The 18,991-nt window shown below is 31.6% G+C and overlaps 3 protein-coding genes and 2 non-coding genes across 8 annotated transcripts in view; 2 read left to right on the top strand and 3 right to left on the bottom strand.

Annotated features, from left to right (window-relative positions):
• LOC105214540 (kinesin-like protein KIF13A) overlaps positions 1–191 on the bottom strand; it is a 178,866-nt gene extending 178,675 nt beyond the window's left edge. The window contains exon 1 of the mRNA XM_054234015.1: positions 136–191. The gene's annotated coding sequence lies outside the window, so the exon portion shown is untranslated. The remainder of the gene's footprint in view (positions 1–135) is intronic.
• Positions 192–2,898: 2,707 nt separating this feature from the next.
• On the bottom strand, positions 2,899–2,970 carry Trnad-guc (transfer RNA aspartic acid (anticodon GUC)). The gene has a single exon. It is a non-coding gene; the product is annotated as a tRNA-Asp (tRNA).
• A 7,354-nt stretch (positions 2,971–10,324) lies between these two features.
• Positions 10,325–16,081, top strand: LOC105217352 (cysteine dioxygenase type 1). Of its 4 annotated transcripts, none has more exons than XM_011192305.3 (3): positions 10,325–10,514; positions 15,088–15,670; positions 15,745–16,081. In XM_011192305.3, exons 2-3 carry the CDS (start codon positions 15,109–15,111, stop codon positions 15,924–15,926), a joined length of 744 nt encoding a protein of 247 aa, XP_011190607.1. In that variant the 5' UTR covers positions 10,325–10,514; positions 15,088–15,108; the 3' UTR covers positions 15,927–16,081. The 4 variants fall into 4 exon arrangements, with proteins under 4 accessions (XP_011190607.1, XP_011190608.1, XP_028899378.1 ...); XM_011192306.3 differs by lacking the exon at positions 10,325–10,514 and adding an exon at positions 11,089–11,233; XM_029043545.2 differs by lacking the exon at positions 10,325–10,514 and adding an exon at positions 11,105–11,237.
• Positions 16,082–16,220: 139 nt separating this feature from the next.
• On the top strand, positions 16,221–18,621 carry LOC105217356 (zinc finger protein 91). Its single transcript, XM_054234020.1, has 6 exons — positions 16,221–16,971; positions 17,030–17,279; positions 17,359–17,524; positions 17,608–17,998; positions 18,056–18,235; positions 18,304–18,621. Exons 1-6 carry the CDS (start codon positions 16,849–16,851, stop codon positions 18,475–18,477), a joined length of 1,284 nt encoding a protein of 427 aa, XP_054089995.1. The 5' UTR covers positions 16,221–16,848; the 3' UTR covers positions 18,478–18,621.
• Positions 18,602–18,673, bottom strand: Trnad-guc (transfer RNA aspartic acid (anticodon GUC)). Its single transcript has one exon. It is a non-coding gene; the product is annotated as a tRNA-Asp (tRNA).
• Between the last annotated feature and the right edge of the window lie 318 nt (positions 18,674–18,991).

The raw sequence follows: 18,991 nt of genomic DNA, 5'->3' as shown, positions 1-18,991 counted from the left end.
ATTATTATCATAATTAATATATATGTAATATTGAAATTTTTAAATTTCTGTATTTAAAAAATTTTAATTATGTTTTGAAGGATTTGAGCGCTGTTGCAGTTTTATATAGCAAATAATTTTATATAAAGAACTTACCTGTGTAAATTTACGTTTATATGACCATTATCTATTATAATTATAGATATACTATTATATGGAGATATATTTGACAGGTGAAATCTGCAAAAAAAAAAAAAAATATTTTAAATTATTTATGGGTGTTTATGTAAATATGCTTAATAAAAAATTTATGACGAAAAACTAAATGAATTTATTTTCTTAATTGTTTTTTCATCTTACACACAATCAAATAATTATATTAAGATACGAAAATTTCAAAATGCTTTAATAAATTAGTTATTGTAACTCGATTGTATTTTAGGAAATTGATACAAATATTAATTTTATACATATATTGTGAGTATAAAAACACTAAATCAAGAATCACCAATTTTCAATGATTTTTATATTTTTGAATTTTCATTGCTATGTAATGATATGGGAGAACAGATTATATCGTGCGTAAAGATCAATGAGCTACTAGAATGTTAATGACTGAAATTCTAGAACATTTTCAAAAATATTGTAATATGTTTTTTTAAGTTTGTCTTTCGAAGAAAATTTCACTACCAGCACAGATTAGCTTTAAATTTAAAAGAAGTTATTTTCTCTCATATTCGATTTAAGCTATTTGTCTGTCTAGACCTTCCTTAGATTTATATGGGTAAGAGTAAGGTTATTAAATTTGTATAAGGAAAAATTGTCTTAATGAAGTTCTCGATACTTAACATTTTTCATTAATTATTCTTTATTGATTTCACTTTATTTAAATCCATACAATATTAAAAAAATTTGTTTTTAATAAGATTTAATGTCATTCAAAATAAATATTTTTTTGAATAATCCAAAATATATTAAAAAAAAACAAGAAAAAACGTTAACTTCGGCTGTACCGAAGCTAAAATACCCTTGCACACAGGTGCATTTCTTTTAGTAACTATGTGTTTATGCAAATCTATAGACCTAAGAAAAAGTAAGTAAAAAAAGAAAACATTTTACTAATTCTTTTTAGCCGGGTTGTTTGCTAGAAACATTAAGGTTATATAGTTAACCTATCTGAACAATTTCTTCGGAGATTATATTATTACCTTAAGCAGTAATCCATGTCAAATTTCGTGAAGATACCACGTCAAATGCGAAGATTTTCCATACAAGCCATTGAATCCGATCGTTTGGTTTGTATGGCAGCTATATGCTATAGTGAACCGATCTGAACAATTTTTTCGGAGATTAAATTATTTCTATGAAAAATAACTCACACCAAATTTCGTGTAGATATGTAGTAAAATGCGAAAGTTTTCCATACAAGCCATTGATTCCGATCGTTCAGTTTGTATGGCAGCTATATGCTATAGTGAACCGATCTGAACAATTTTTTCGGAGATTAAATTATTTCTATGAGCAATAACTCACACCAAATTTCGTGAAGATATGTAGTAAAATGCGGAAGTTTTCCATACAAGCCATTGATTCCGATCGTTCAGGTTGTATGGCAGCTATATGATATAGTGGTCCGATATCGGTAGTTCCGACAAATGAGCAGCTTCTTGAAGAGAAAATAACATCTGCAAAATTTCAAAACGATATCTTAAAAACTGAAGCACTAGTTCGTATATATACAGACAGACAGACGGACGGACGGACATGGCTAAATCGACTCAGTTCAACATACTGATCATTTATATATATACTTTATAGGGCCTCCGACGCTTCCTTCTGGGTGTTAGAAACTTCGTGACAAACTTAATATAGCCTGTTCAGGGTATAAATGTAATCGGTTGTCGTCGTCCTTTCAATTGTTGACTCGTTGACGTTCTTATCATCGTTTCGTTCCTAAATTCGTATTCTTGAAGTATTTCGTAACACCAAAGAAAATTTATCGAAATTTGTATACATATTTTATATAGAATACTTTGAGGCGTTCATTTTTAAATAAGAACTTGTTTCTTATGCAACGAGACTCATCTTTAAAGCAGTTCTTAGTGGATTTTATGACATCCTCTATTGCACTTACGTTTATCTGCCCAACAATTTTAGTCTCCCATCTTTATTTGATATCTGTTTAATTGGAGTTATGTTGGTAAGATGGTTATATGAGTGCTGGCGTGCGTCCTCCAAACTTTCTTCTAAAATATGTGACACTTCCAGCGTCTCTTGCTCCTCGTTTCTTTCTTATCCGACTACTATACCTGGTGGACCAGGTAATTAGCGAGCTGCATCAAATTCGCTCTTCCAAAGGAGACACTGGTATCTGTTTATTAAATCCTCCCCTTGGTGCTCAAGCTTCGGACTTGTTGTGTACCATATTTTTCTTCGTTTTGAATTTAAAATCCTTTCATATCTTAAATATAGTCTTAGATATAGAAATGCAATTTTATTAACTTTATGCCGACCATGTCCGACGCGAGATGGCAGTGCGAATGGAAATATCTCTGCAAAAATCGAAGTTTTAAGGTTTTATCCCTTTTCTCAAATCTTTGGCATATGCTGAATATTTTTCCATTTCCGAAATTAAAATTTCAAACTGTTTCCGATTTGGAATTTTCATATTCACTTCAAATATTCCTTCAAACAGCCGCGACGCTCTCGCTCTCAATTATAGCAACGACAAAGAACTCTTTCTCAATTTATTTTCGATAAACGTCGATAACGCCAACTTGAATGCCAAATAGGCGTTCTTATTTCGATTTAAAAAGATAACGACAACGGGAATAGGGGCGAATAATTAAAAAGATATATTAATGTAAAAGAAAATAAAAATATTCGAAGAAAAATTAAAAAAAAAAACTGAATTCACATCTCCCCGACGGGGAATTGAACCCCGGTCTCCCGCGTGACAGGCGGGGATACTGACCACTATACTATCGAGGATGTTGAAATATGTCCGCCAATAAGCGTATTTATGTTACAAGGCTGCGTATAATTATCTGTTAGCAAGCAATTGGATTGCTTTCAAAGCTTTATATGAGCGTATTGACAAGCCAAAAGCTTTTTGGAAAATTCGAATCAAACAGCGGCACTACTCTACTAAAGTGGAAAATTAAAATATGCGTTGGAGAATAGGTTTTTGAAATGAATTTACAATGATTTTCAAAGAAATTAGAAAATAGAATACAAAAGGTGAATATAAAAAATATATTATTATTATTAAAATATTTATGTTTCTAATTACGAGTTTTAAGTACATACATAAATACCTGAATATAAAATTGTAATACATTTAACAATAGATCCGAGATGTTAAATTTGAATTTAATAATTTAATTTTACATTTAAAAAATAATATATTTTTACTTTACTCATATTCCCTCAATTCATTTTAATCATCAAAATTTTTAAAAATTTGCCTCCAATTACTTTCTGTATCAAAAGAATCTCTGCCCATTGACATCTGACCAAGCCCATTGTTACATAAACATGACTTCAGCTTAATTTTTAATTTGTTTATAATGATATTTTATTATCAATGTGCTAATAAATATAAAATGGTATAAACATACATATGTACCTTATACAGCAAATGTATATACTTCGTTTTATATATAGTACATACCTATTTACTAAGTGTGCAGATTAACGACAAAAGAAATGTTAGCAATAACAAATAATTATAGAAAAAAGTTCAAATGTATATAAAGGTTGGTAGGACGAATAAATAATGCTTTAAATTTTGCAAAAGAAATAAATATACATAAATATTTATAAATATGTATGCATGTCTACTCTAAATAAATTCAAAATATTACCTAGCTTGGATTTTCCGACAAATCAAGCATTCCTTTCTATTCGGAGCGAAGAGTTGTAGAAAGCAAAAAAGCAGAAAACTCGTCTGATACCTGATGACCTTCGGGGAAATAGTATTAACAAAAACTCTATTCAGTGGCATGTTCAGTAAAATGGTAGAAATTAAATCTAAAAGAAATGAGCTGGTTGTCACGTAGGCACTCAATTCACAAAGTGGTAATAAATACAAAATTATATTGCATATAGTATATGTGGAAAAAGTGTGGATGAAGCCATACAAAAAAATTAAATTTAACGACAAAACCCTTTTTGTGAAGACCCGCAGGACTAATCACTCAATTGAGCGTTATGTCATGATATAGTATTAGTTCAGACTTCCAGTCATTACTCAGACTCCACACGGGCAATTAAATTGTTTCTTCATACACAGGTCAATAAAATTATTGTATTCGAAATTCTAAATTATATCATGAATTGCTTTCTTAACACATCTATAATATATGGTAAGTCGTATATATGGTGGTCGGTATATAAGTTACGTCGCTTATCATTCTCGTCCTGTTTTATGGTGCAGAAGCGTAGACGATGTCAACATCAGATGAGACGACACTAGGAGTTTTCGAGAGGAAAATTTTGCGTAAGATTTATGGTCCTCAGAACATTGGCAACGGCGAATACCGCAGACGATGGAACGATGAGCTGTACGAGTTATACGACGACATTGACATAGTTCAGCGAATAAAAAGACAGCGGCTACGCTGGCTAGGTCATGTTGTCCGAATGTACGAAAATACTCCAGCTCTGAAAGTGTTCGATGCAGTACCCGCCGGAGGAAGGGGAGGGCCTCCACTCCGTTGGAGGGACCAAGTGGAGAGCGATCTGGTTACACTTGGAATCTCCAACTGGCGCCGAACTGCGAAGGAAAGATAGGAGTGGCGCGCTATCATCGATTCGACTATAACCGGCTAAACGGTTTCCACGCGTTTTTCTCAAAACTGTGTTTTTCAAACTATTCTCCATCGTATCTCAAAAACGGCCTGACGTACATATTTGTTAATCAAAAATTCCAAAAACTTCGTTTTTTTATAGCAAAAAAATATCTACCAAAAGTTCAATTTATGGTATATTCACTTCATCGTAGTGCGTTCCATTTCCATTTCGAGTTGGGGGTGTCCAGTATGCTGTAACTTATTTTCGACACAATATTTTTAACGTAAAATTTATATATATATATTGTCGAAATATATATTAGTAAAGTATAATAAATAAACTTAATACTCTACCTATTTACTGGTCGTAAAAAAATTCCAAATAAATCACTAAAAACAGTCCGTCACATGGGATGACCCCCAAAATGCAATTCGAAAAAATATGCATAGAGTTTCTTCTTAATTTATGTGAATACCGAATACGATAATCCCAGTAAATGTCCAAATAAGGGATGAGAACTGGCACTCAAAGCTAGCAAAATAATAATTTGGACATGTCGTTCATGCAAACTTGGGTTTACGAAAGCAAAGTAGGCATCTTATAAACGAACGATTAACCGTTATTAAATACTTATTATTACAACTACTTCCGCAACCATCGTATCCTTCGTCATTCTGTTTTTAGACCGCTCAGATATTGATCGTTAAAATGAAATTATCCGGCAATTACTCTAATTGAGGCCAGAGCGTAAAGAAAAGTTGTAAGATCGCCATAATCGGTGTATAGCCCTCGAGACTAATATGTTGAGCTTTCAAAAGCCCCAAAGAAATCTCTTCTACCCAAGTTGCTTGCTTTTTGCAATTTGAAAATTATTAATACATTAAGTAGAACAATTGATATAATTATAATTTTCAGTAACACAAAATTTAATGCAAATTTTATCATTTTTTTACAGTTTTAATTTATTTTTTTATTTAAGAATTTTTTACATTTATATAAATTATTCTATGTATATATTTTTAATTTTTTTTAGCATTTTAATTATTTTATAATTTATAAAAAAAATTAAAAATAAGTTATTATTTTTTATTTATTTATTTAATTATTTATTATTTTTTTATTATCATTTTAGTAATTATATATTTTTTAATGTTTTTACTACATTAATTATACCATATAGCTGTAATGTATACATTTGTCGTTATATTTGATTAAATTATTAATTTATATGATATTTATATTACATTTAGCTATATTTTTTGACGATTTTTATAATTTTAATTAGGCCATAAAACTGTAATGCAAATAAAATTTACAGTTACACTTGACTAAATTTTTATTTTTATTTAATTATTTAATTTTTTTTTCATTATTTTTATAATTTTTTTCTTGATAATTTTCATAATTTTAATTATGCCACAAAGCTGTAATGCATTTATTTACAGTTATATTTCAATTACATTCGGTAAAAAAAAACATTATTTTATTCACCAAAAACCACGTAAGTGTAACAAAGTTCACTACTTTCCAATAATGCATAAATCTTGAAGAGACACACAATATGTATCTCCAATCCCCTGCTTATTCTTAATTCATTTCTCATAATACTCAAACTCCAGCGCAACAACATGACCTACAGCAGCACCAAATTGCTGATGAAATTGCTTGGAAACAAATTATCAGCTGAGCAACAGCTGCAACCTCGACTTCATGAACTATTTGCCTAAGAGGAGTCTTCCAGCTAAGACCCACTAGTAACAGAAGAACACGTAACATTTCTCTTTGGCAAATATTAAAATGCACAAAAACAAAAACAAGAGTTCAATAGCTTTATTAGATTAGGTGAAAGATGGCAAAAACAACAATAACAAAACAAAAACAAAAAAATAAATAAATATAATAACAATAACACTACAACAACAATAACAATAATAACCACAGACGCGCATAAGCAATGTTGACGTGCGCGTAGAAACAACAGAAGCCACATAATTATGTAGATCTTCGATACAAACATACAACAACACACAGGTGGTGCCCTAACTTACCGTTGTTTATGTTAATGACCCGAAAACTGCTGCCGAAATGCTACTGTTGGTGGAAGGCATTAATTTTTGAAAGAAAAACACTCAAAGAACACACATGTCAACACACTTAACTGCCACTAATTAGATCGATGCGACCTCGAGAAGGTTTGTTGTTGTTGTTGTTGTTGTGCCACAGACTGCTGATTACCGACACTCAAAGAGAAAATACATATTAAAATAACAGAAAACAGCATAGAGCATAAGATAGCAAAGGTAGTAAGACAACAACAACAAAAATCAACAACAACAACACAAAGAAAGCCAGCAAAAACCGTGTCTGCTGGCATTAGGACCAATGAAATTGAGTAAATTATTTTGTTGTTGTTGTTGTTGTTGTTGTTGTATTACTTTTGCGGTGTTTCTGCTGAGCTGCGGATAAAAGCCACACATTCGTGCAGCTGCGCCACACAAACACTTCAGAGCCATTCGAAGTTACAACGTGCTGTTCGCTTCGCCGATTAACAAATGCCACTAAATCATGCAAACAATTCATGTAAACAACAACAACAACAAGCAAATTCAGTAATTAGTGAAAAACCAAATGTTACAACAAGTGCATTGAGAAAACATTATCAATTGGTGAATATTCATGCAACACGCCAACGTCTGTGCAACAACAAGTTACTAATACAAACGCTATACATCAAGTGAAGTGAAGTGAAGTTCACATTGTTGTTGTTATTGTGTTGGCGCTCAAACTTTCATCGGCATTGAAGCGAGCACCATCATCGGTATCGGTTTGCTGATTGCAATAAGCGTTATAAGTCTTCGTTGAGTCTACTAAAGTCGCACCCGCGTTAAATTGTTTGGCTTTTAAAGTGTGTGCGATCGATGCGAGTTACCACTAATGTGTCGCGGCAAGCGTTTACAACATTCAGCAAATACTACTGATAAGGAAGTCAATACTGACGAGTCAACGAACCGGATTAACAGCTGTAATAGTGATAATCGAAGGACTGCAGAGATCAACAGTGCCAACATGGTGAGTCGTAACTAACATTTAAATGGAAAGTGAGGTTAGAGAGTGTTGAAAGAGGTGCTAGTGACTTTTTAAGTTCAAATTGTGTAGGGTTCCAATATAAGATTTAACAGAGATGTAATAATTTGTCTTTTTCGGCAAGCTGCCATGAAATCGAAACACCAAGTCAATCCAAATTCCACACCACTTGACCATCTCAACCTTCAACTGGTTACAAACTTTATCCGCTGGCTCTTAGACGTTATTTATTGATATTTTTCTTTTTGGAGTTGGAGCGTAGCTGTTTCAGACGCTTCGAAATAACTGAGATATTTTAAATAAAATTCTAGTAAAGATCAAGGTCTAAAGCTCTAATGGGCCGAAAGCAAGTCAAACTCGAGGTTTCCTCTGAAGAATGATTTTCTGGATCAATTTAAAAGTTGTTATCTTTACATTTCTGACCCTTCAAAGGTTGACCCTCGTTTTAGTTGTTCCGGTGGATCCCGCTTGGACACCTAAAGGTGCCGGTCTATTGTAATGCCAAAAGCCTCCTGAGTAGGGATCACAAAGAAGACTAATTGACGTACATACATTTTTATACTCTCGCAACAAATGTTGCTAAAGAGAGTATTATAGTTTTGTTCACATAACGGTTGTTTGTAACACCCAAAACTAAACGAGTTAGATATAGGGTTATATATACCAAAGTGATCAGGGTGAAGAGTGGAGTTCAAATCCGAATGTCTGTCTGTCCGTCCGTCCGTCCGTCTGTGCAAGCTGTAACTTGAGTAAAAATTAAGATATCTTGATGAAACTTGGCACACTTATTTCTTGGCACCATAGCAAGGTTGCTTTCGAAAATGACCGAAAACACATAAAGTGCCATAACTAAGCCATAAATAAAGCTATGGAAATAAAATTTGGTATGAAGGATCATACTATGAAGGGGCATATTTGGATGTAATTTTTTTGGGGAAGTGGGCGTGGCCCCGTTTAAGTTTTTTGTACATATCTCGCAAACCAATCGAGCTATATAAACCAAACTTTCCGCAGTCATTTTTTTTAGCCACTTTCTAATACAATCCAAAAATGAAAGAAATCGGATCATAACCACGCCCACCTCCCATACAAAAGTTAGGTTGAAAATTACTAAAAGTGGGTTAACTCATTAACGAAAAACGTCAGAAACACTAAATTTCACATAAGAAATGGCAGATGAAAGCTGCACTCAGATTTTTTTACAAAATGGAAAATGGGCTTGGCATCGCCCACTTATGGGTCAAAAACCATATCTCAGGAACTACTTGACCGATTTCAATGAAACTTGGTTTGTAATAGTTTCCTTACATCCCAATGATATGTTGTGAAAATAGGCCAACTCGCTTCACAACTACGCCTACTTCCTATATACCAAAACTTTGAAGGCAATCTGAATCGTTTACTTTACAATATATAAAGTAAGTACTAGTGAAGATATCGGTGCAGAACTTTGCACAAATACTATGTTAATAGTGTGGCAGCCCCATTCTAAAAATCGCCGAAATCGGACCATAGGTTTTTAAGGCCCCATATATCGAACACGAGGACCTCGGTGCTTCTAACCTAATATTTTGGTTTCCAACTTTCAATGGACTTTATACAATATATATGACGAATATGTGGGTAAAATCGTGTATTATATAATATAAATATAGTTAAATAAATAAATTGCGAGAGTATAAAATGTTCGGTTACACCCGAACTTAGCCCTTCCTTACTTGTATTATTTATTTATTATTTTCTTGAAGCTATGTTCATTTCTTTCCACTATTTCCGGCTTAGCGTGACGTATATGACTTAAGTTGACGTATAAACTTATATAAAATAACTATGCTCATTACAAATAAATATTTTTTTTTGAAAGGTTTTACAATTTCATCACTTAAAAAATATAAAAACATATGAATACGACATGAAAAATATGATCTAATTATCGCTTGAATCTTAAGCTCTTATATCACACTTATTTCGAAATTGCTTAAAACATCATGTGTTTTAATCGCCATATTTTTAGAAAGAAGTAAACAACTTGTGATCCAAGTGATCTAATGAAAACCCCCTATTGTAGGAAAATAAGTATTAAATATACGGTGTTTTTTATAGGTTCAGACTTTCAAAGAAAGAGTGCTGTCATTACCAGCTGTCAAAGTAAACGCCCTTTAGTTGTTGCATTCAAATCAAGAAGTGCGGCTGTAATTTAGTGCAGATCATGTGTTTTGACACTATTAGACCGCTCTTTTTAACCATAATTTTGGTATTTTCATTTTCTTTTTGTAATTTATTCGAAATAAAAAATATTTTATAACTCCAAGAAACACACCCTTTATATACTATATAAAATTGTATATATTAATTGACTCATTTATTTTAATTTATGCATGTATTAAGCTTATATATAATCTCTGAACCTCTATATATATGATTAAAGGAAGCTATCTCGAGCTTCAATCTCAGCTTAGCGAACAGTTGTGTTTCTCGAATCATTCAGATTCTCTTATTCGAAACGTGCGCGTCAAGCGAAAAAAAAATTTTGAAAATATAAAAACGTTTTAAAAACTAAACGAAGTAAATTTTCAGTTTAATTTATACGCGGCAAGAGAAGAAATTAAAAAAAAACAAGGATAACCAAATACAGAGGATAACACACAAATTTAAGTGTAAGTTTGAAACAACTCATGGGTTTATTTTTTAATAAAAAGAAATTAATAGTTGCGGTACTTTTTTAGCAATACAAAACTATGTTAGTTGCGGTCAGGAATTTTCCATAAATATATTTGTACATCTGTAGATTGATTATATTAGCGAAAATGATTTTTTGATGCCATAATCAGCTGATCAATTAATGAGTATTGACCTTAACACCACATACAAACATATGAAATAAAAAGCATACATTTCAATTACGTTTTAAAAGTACCAATTTATAACTCAGAGATAAGACGTAAGACCGCCTCAAATGATTATTCTTACATATGTTTGCACTGACAACTCAAAAAAATGCTGATGCCGTTATAAGTGATGCAAGTGTAGGAGTAGATGTGTTACAAACACTAATCTGTAACCACTGCTTTACACCAATGAAAACAATTATCTACAAATTATGCAGTTAACTGTGTATTTGTAAGCGATAAGAGCAGGAGGGGTACATATGCATATGTTTTAAAGTACACCTTAGTACTTATTATACCAATAGAACAAGCGCCATAATGAGTATGAGTACGAGTAGAGACTCACATCGTCTTAATTTGCGGAACTTGCTAGAAATTCGCCACAAAGGGCCTCAGATATTTCGTCACTAAGCCATAGTTGTCACAAATACTGAGTTTAACAGTGATTTCGAAAATCATAGAAATCGTGTGGTGAAAATTAACAAAACGTATGTACGTGGTTTGAGTTTGAAAGTGTTTGCAAAAATAAAAACCAGCTGGTCAATCAAAAATTATTTTTAGTGAATGAGAGTGAAAATATTTGCATCGCTCTTATGTGGGCTCGTTGTCACTAGCAATGAGTTACACATAGTATTTCAGTAATTTCATTCAACTAACGGTTGTTTGTAACAGCAATAAAAAGCTAAAACGTAAAATATTGCCTACATTTGGGAGCAAAGCTTCAAACGTCTTAATTATATTTGAATAAATAAATGTTTTAAGGCTGAAAAATATGATAAATATTGTACAACAACAATTTAAAAAGATATAAAATAACTTCATAATTTTTAAATTAATAAAAAAATTTGATTTAATAAAAATAAATAAATAATAAAAATAGAAAAATAAATAAATAATAAAAATAGAAAAATAAATAAACCATAACAATTAAAAAATATCAAAAAAAATTCACTGATATTCATTAATTTTTTCTACTAAGTATGACGTTATGGGAAATTCACTACATAATTTCGTAGAAATAACTATTCATAGCAAACTGATTACAAATAAATACATAATTACTTTTAAAATCATTATTACTTGTAAAATCATAACAAATTTTCCCAACTAAACATACATACATACTCGGACACGAAATACATTTTTTTTTGTTTTTAATTTGTCTAATTATCGCTTAAATCTTATGCTCTCTGCCCGTTTTTATATAACATTTCCACTTTAATAAAAAAATTTAATGCAACATATGTTTTTTATAAATTTGCAATTGCCAGATTTTCTAAAAAAAAGTAGTAAACAAACGCAAGAACTAGTAGATTTTTAATAAATAATACTCATAATATATGTATTTGTATGTATATAGTTATAAAAATAAAATTATAAAATAATCTAATGCAAAAGAGCAAATGAAAAATCTCAACTCAAACAAATATTTTGCATATAAATACATACATACATATTGACAAAAATAATGAAATATTTACATATATGCTTATAATCACATGTGACTCTGCATTGGTTCATCAATTAATGTGTATGTATTTGTAAATACATACATATAATTCAATTTATATATAAACAAAATAATATAAGATTATAGGACGCTATCTTGAGCTACAATCTTAGCTCAAAGCAGCATTGTGATGCTCGATTCATTCAGATACACTTATTCGAAACGTGCGTGTCGAGCCTATAGCAGCGATTTAAAAAAAAAAAGTTAATATTTCTTAAAAAAATAAACGAAAAATATTTTTATTTTAAGCAAACAGTGTAATTTTTGATATTTAAGTGGATAAAATCACAGACAAGTGTAAGTTTGAAGGGCACAACTCGCGGATATTTGTTGAAATAACATTTGCATTTTTAGGTTAAACTTTTTTGTATAAAATATTATTATTGTGGTCAGCAATTTTTCATAAGTAAATAACTATATTTACGACATTAGCAAAAAATATATTTTTTGATGCCGTAATTAGCTGTTAATTAGTGAATATTGACCTTAACATATACCATCCGTCATATAAATATGCGAAATTAAATAAGCACACATTTCAATTACGTTTCAAATGTATCAATTTAGTCGGGAGATAAGCCAATGAGCGCATCCTCAAATGTATGTGTTACATTTATTTTTATAATCACTTATTGTTGATGGTGTTCTTTTTTTAATTTTCAACATTCGCAAAATACATAAGTTTTATTGAAAACATAATCATTAACCGAATTTAAACGCATTCGATTGCGTAGCACCAACTGTTGTTGTTTGAACACGGCTTAAAGTCGACTAACACCGTTATAAGTGATTTAAACACACGGATTTTCCTTACAATTTCTAAGCTATACAAGCTTTGCTTACAGCAACACAATAAATTACACACACATAATCGCACAATCAATTGCGTATTTTCATAAAAGCGATAACCGCAGACATTTATGTTGCTTAAAACAAAATATATATGATTTCACAGCACTTAAATAAAAAAAATATATTCTAAGTTCATCTTTAATACGTATATACACACACACCACAACTGCTTATCGTTTTATAGGAATTTACAATAATTCACGTGTCACTAATTAACAGTTATTTTGAAAAAGTGTGCAAATGGTGAATCAAGCATATCAGTTTTGAGTATGAGTATACGAGTATGAGTATAAAAAACACCTGTCAATTAAAACAAAAATGTTTTCATAGTCGATGTGAGTTTTGTTTAGAATTTTTTATAAGTCTTTAAACTTGTCGAAAGTTATTGGCCAAAGCGCTAAATATTTTTCGAAGCAAATCTGTTTAATTTTTCATTTTAAAGAATACCGGCTTTAATATTTTCAAAAATTCAAGTTCAAACTATTTGTGTACATTATTTATATATGTATAACTACACCGAAAATAAAAGTTCTTTTAGCCTAATCTCACAATCGTGTTGACATAACCTCTATTCTGTATAATCCAAATCCAAGCTTATATAAACTAATATTATCATATTTGACTTCTGATTATCTCAATTGCCTAAATTAAATAATTGCGCTGTAAGGAATAGTTTACTATGTATTTCATTGGAATGACGTAAACAGTAAATTAGTGCCTTAGGTCTAAAATTTTCAGAACCATTTTAAACTTAATATTCGTTTAACCGCTTTTATTTCAAACAATTGGCTGTCATTTGAATCACTAAACTTTTCAAACAAGCCATTTGTAGTATTGTACTATATTACAACAAAATAATATTTAAACTAAACATTTATATTGTAAATTGTACTCTCTTCATATAAATTAAAAATAAATAATTTATTTTTTGTATATCTTTCAAATAAGCCAAAATAATAGCAAAATGTCAAAAGGATGTCAAGCTACATATTTACATAGTATGATGGGCAATGCCAATAGTAATATGGCGTTTACACTTTTGTTTGAATTTTAAATAAGAAATATGTAGGTAATTTAAAAATATTAATTTGTTTTCTTACACTTAAGTAATGAGTTTAGTGGGACTCACATGACAGTTCTAATCAATATGACGATTAAACTGTTCTTTTAAAATATGTATGTATATGTGTATAAATATATTTTAAAGAAATTTCTGAAACCGGAAACACTCACAAATCAAAGCTTATTTGCATACATACAAACATATGGCGAAACGAAATAGTCATGAGTAGCGACTATTTTAGGTGCCTAGGACAGATGTTAAGGAAGCATAAATGTTTATAGCTTAAATAACTTGCTCCCCACACTTAAAATTAGGTCTACACTTTTGTACATACATACTGATATATTATACTTGCACACAAAAATATTTTGAACAAGCTGTTATCAAATATGTATGTATGTATATATAAATTCCCCGTTAAAATATACTTATACAGTAAGTCAATGGAGTCAATCTGTTTTAAATGTCATAACAACAATTTAAACATGAATTAGAGATAAACTCTGACAACTAAAGCGAACATTTCAGAACAGATTTATTTTTTTTTTAATTACTTGAAAAAATGTGGGTCCAGCTTTGAAAAAATGTAATTGAAAGGTGGGTAACATTCTCTGTTTTGGAAAGACCAAACGGAGAAGGGCTTTAATTCAGTTGCGTTTAATTCTATTGCGATGGACTCTGTTGGGTACTCATAGAGCCATGGTAAAACCAGTAGGACATAAGAACCATCGAACAAATGATGTACATATATCAAAGTATTTCTTATTATTGATCATGTTTCCTTGACATTTAAGGCGATATCTTAACTCCATCCCTTTATCCTTCCTCTTTTATGAAAGTTCTTTTAACGGTAGATTTTATTCTAAGTTTTAATAAAGAAAACAATATTAATCTATAATCTATCTCCTCATCCACAGGTTAATAAAACTTGCAGCAACATGGCGCTTTCCAAAGTCGACAGCGGCAATATGGATTTGGAGCAGGAACGTTATTTACGTGAGGCCACACGTCATTTTTCCGGCATCGATAAGCCACTTAAATATGGACCCAGCATCGATAGCTTAAATGATTTGATCACGGCACTGCATAAAGAGTTCGATACGAATTTTGTAAATATCGAGATGGTCAATCACATAATGTTGACATACAAATCGAATGCTCGCGAATGGAAGCGTTTCGCCAAATTCGATCGTTTCAAGTACACGCGCAATCTGGTCGATGCCGGCAATGGTAAATTCAATTTGATGATCTTATGCTGGGGTGAAGGACAGGGCTCGGCCATACATGATCACGCTGATTCGCATTGTTTCATGAAGATGCTTAAGGGTGATCTGAAGGAGACACGGTACAAAATGCCAGGCACCAAGGCCATAGAGCTGCCCAACGTGGACATTGGACAAATGGTGTGCGATAGCGATGGCGAACGAGAATTCGATAGTGAACAGCTGACAGCTGTGGGCGACACCACAATAGGCGTTAACGATGTCGCGTACATAAATGGTAGGCGTGTCAGACAGAAATATTTTAGCGGTGAAATATTTATTAAACATAATAATTTTTTTTTTAATTTTCAGATAATCTCGGCTTGCATCGCGTGGAGAATCCGAGTCACATTGAGACCGCAGTTTCGCTGCATTTGTATTGTCCACCTTTTAATGAGTGTTCGGTCTTTCACAAAAACTCTGGCAAGCGTATAAAATGTCCTGTCACATTCTGGAGCAAATATGGTGTGCGTCAGTCGGAATGCAATAAATAGTTGCGTATCACTCAACCGTTATTATTGATAACTTGACGCTTTTGGGAAACAGCAGTTAATCGCGGAAATCCTAATATTATTTTGATTCACTTTAAAAGTTGAATATAATTGTATATTTTATATTAATTATATATGATAACACTTTTATACATGTATGTATGGATTTAATCATGTACATAGCTTTTATATGAAAATCAAGACAAAAAACATTCCAAGCAACCAGCATCTGGTTTCTCTATGAAAATAAAACGTAGGTAGAAAACATAAAAAGTTTAGCAACTATAATTTAATACTTTTTCTGAAATTTTATATTACACGTAACTAAAATATTATTTTATTTAACATATTTTAATTTATTTTTTATTTTAAAAACTTGTGATTTTTATTAAATTATATTTAAGAGAAAAAAGTTTAAAATGCTTATGGCGCAAATAAAAATTAAAGAAATAAAAAGAATTCAAAAAATTTTAAAAGTATTTAAAAAAAAATCTATTACAACCACTCTGTAAGTCATAAAACCACAACAACACTACAAAACAAATACTTGCCTTCGTTACAAATATGTAAATAGAGTTGCCAGTTCTAGTACCTATTTTGAGTTAGGTATTTTAAGTGATGTTGTAAAAAATAAAACTAATCCAAAACTAAAAACTGAACTTTAATTATTTGTATATATAGAAACTTAAGTGCTTTCCTAAAATTTGCAGTATAATTTGAACACAGCTGACTATTCATTGCTGTCAGTTTGACATTTCTTGTATTTATTTTTCGCATAGCTTGTTTATTGTTGTGTGTACACTTTTGTGTATTTTCAGCTGATGCTGATTTTAGTTGTTTTTGTGTTTTTGAAAGGTATTTAAAGTAAATCTAGGAGGAATTATTGTGTTTACTATAAAAAAGAGAGTATTTTACAACGTTTGCAATGACTTGTTTGCTTTGCATGGAGGATGCCACAACGCCGGCACAACGTTTCATTGATATTTTCTCTGAAGAAGGTTGCCAAATGACAGTCTGCAGCATTATAGCTAAACATCTTTGGTTGAAAGTAAGTACTTGATTGTAAACAAAATAAGATTTAATGTTAATAGCGATGCTGTATTTAGCCGGAACGAGATATATGTACGGGGCAACGCATTTGCTGGACATGTTGGGAGGCTTTACGTGATTTTCATAAATTTTATCAACGTATAGCTGCGATACATAATCATGCTGATTGGAAGACTCCATTTGTTCATATTGAGCATGAAGACGATCCATTGCCACAGGAAATTCATATAAAATCGGAAGTTACGGATGATGCCGAAGAAAAACTGCAGAATTCCATAAATGTGGGAGAGAACATGTTCGAGTCAGGTTTGTGTAAATGTACTGAACAATATTGTTTTGTAAAAAAATAATTAAAATTACAATGTTGTAAACAAAAAATATTTAGAAGCAATATTGGAAGTGGCATACACACCTACAGATTTATTACCGCAAGTCGAAATTATCGAGGGGAGCAAACCAATAAGTGAAAAAGTGCAATCCGCGAAGCGTCGAGGTCGTCCACCAAAAGATGCAAATGCGAAACTATCAGCAACTACTAAAGGTGTTAAAAAGTGAGTTGCAACATTTCTAATTTTTATATGAAAAAACTTTATATAATATTTATATTTGTTATATGAAAAAATTTCTTTACTAGATTACCAACACAACGTAAACACAAAGATCACATTAAAAACAAACACGATCCGGAGAGCACAATTATTTGTGACAAATGTGGCAAGCAAGTGCCCGCGCAGGACATGAAGGAACACAATAAACTGGAGCATTCCAAAGTGCCGCGACCTATTCCACCTAAGCCAAGGCAGTGTCAGTTATGTGGCACTTGGTTGCGACACATGTCTGCCCTTAAACAGCATATGAAAACAATTCATGCAGGTCCGTGCGGTGAACATCCTTGTCAGAATTGTAAACAAGTTTTGACGTCGGCACGAGCACTTAAGCGCCACGTTTACCTCAATCATGAAAGCGAAGGCAAATTCAAATGTACAATGTGCGAGAAGACATTCAAGCGCCCAAAGGAACTTAAGGTAATATCAGTAGCTAACTCAAATTGGTTTCGATAATCAAAATTTGTGTAATTATAGGAACACACCACAACACATACCGGTGAAGTGTTATACACGTGTACCGATACGGCAAGTGCAACAAGAGATTTTATCGCGCCAAGGATTAACGCAAGTGACAGTACGATTAGTGCGGAATGTGACAATGCCAATCCGTCCACAATGTACGAGAAAGCATTCCAGCACCCACAGTATCTTAAAGTAATAACAGTAGCCAGTATAAAATAACTCAAATTTATTTTCACATTCGGATTTTTTTTTAATTCTAGGAACATACCTCAACACATACCGGTGAAGTGTTCTACACATGTCCTGAAACAATAGGGGCAACAAGGGATTTTTTCGCACAGAAGATTGAGGCATGTGACAGTACGCTTAGTACAGAAGGTGGCAGTGCAAAATCGGATTCCGTGCCACAACTTTTAGAAATGACATTTCTATAAGATTCTGCTGTTATATTTTATTTCTTACGTGCAATTCAAAAATTATACAACAAATGATGCATGTAGTATTATATTTATAATTTAAAAACAAAAATATTTTAAAATAAAATAAAAAAAATTAAATCTCCCCGACGGGGAATTGAACCCCGGTCTCCCGCGTGACAGGCGGGGATACTGACCACTATACTATCGAGGATGTTGAAATAATATAGTCAACAAGTATATTTGTCTTACATTACTGTGTAGCTATTACCTTTATATGAGTGTATAGTGATAAAGTAATGAATCTTTCAAAAAAATTCTAGTCAAACACCGCACTACTCCAATAATGTGGAAAAGCAAAATATGCGCTGGTAAAGTTTTTAAATATATTTGCAACGATTTCGAAATGAAACGGTAAATATAATAAAAAAAGATGAAAGACAAGAAGAAACAAAAAATATACGAAGGCAGAAAATATATGTTTATGAAAAAAATGATTTATAAAAAATATTTTTCAAACTACTAGTATTAA

The sequence above is a fragment of the Zeugodacus cucurbitae genome, chromosome 6 (assembly GCF_028554725.1).
Source record: "Zeugodacus cucurbitae isolate PBARC_wt_2022May chromosome 6, idZeuCucr1.2, whole genome shotgun sequence".
Classification (NCBI taxonomy): domain Eukaryota; kingdom Metazoa; phylum Arthropoda; class Insecta; order Diptera; family Tephritidae; genus Zeugodacus; species Zeugodacus cucurbitae.
The sequence above is the reverse complement of the archived record's forward strand: the minus strand, read 5'-3'. Positions and strand labels throughout refer to the sequence as shown.

Bases quoted from the DNA above. Each gene is read 5' to 3' on its own strand.
- LOC105217352 (XM_011192305.3), top strand. From the start codon at position 15,109: ATGGCGCTTTCCAAAGTCGACAGCGGCAATATGGATTTGGAGCAGGAA. The intron at 15,671-15,744 runs GTAGGCGTGTCA...TTTAATTTTCAG, and splicing joins CGATGTCGCGTACATAAATG to ATAATCTCGGCTTGCATCGC.
- LOC105217356 (XM_054234020.1), top strand. From the start codon at position 16,849: ATGACTTGTTTGCTTTGCATGGAGGATGCCACAACGCCGGCACAACGT. The intron at 17,999-18,055 runs GTAATATCAGTA...GTGTAATTATAG, and splicing joins AGCGCCCAAAGGAACTTAAG to GAACACACCACAACACATAC. The intron at 18,236-18,303 runs GTAATAACAGTA...TTTTAATTCTAG, and splicing joins AGCACCCACAGTATCTTAAA to GAACATACCTCAACACATAC.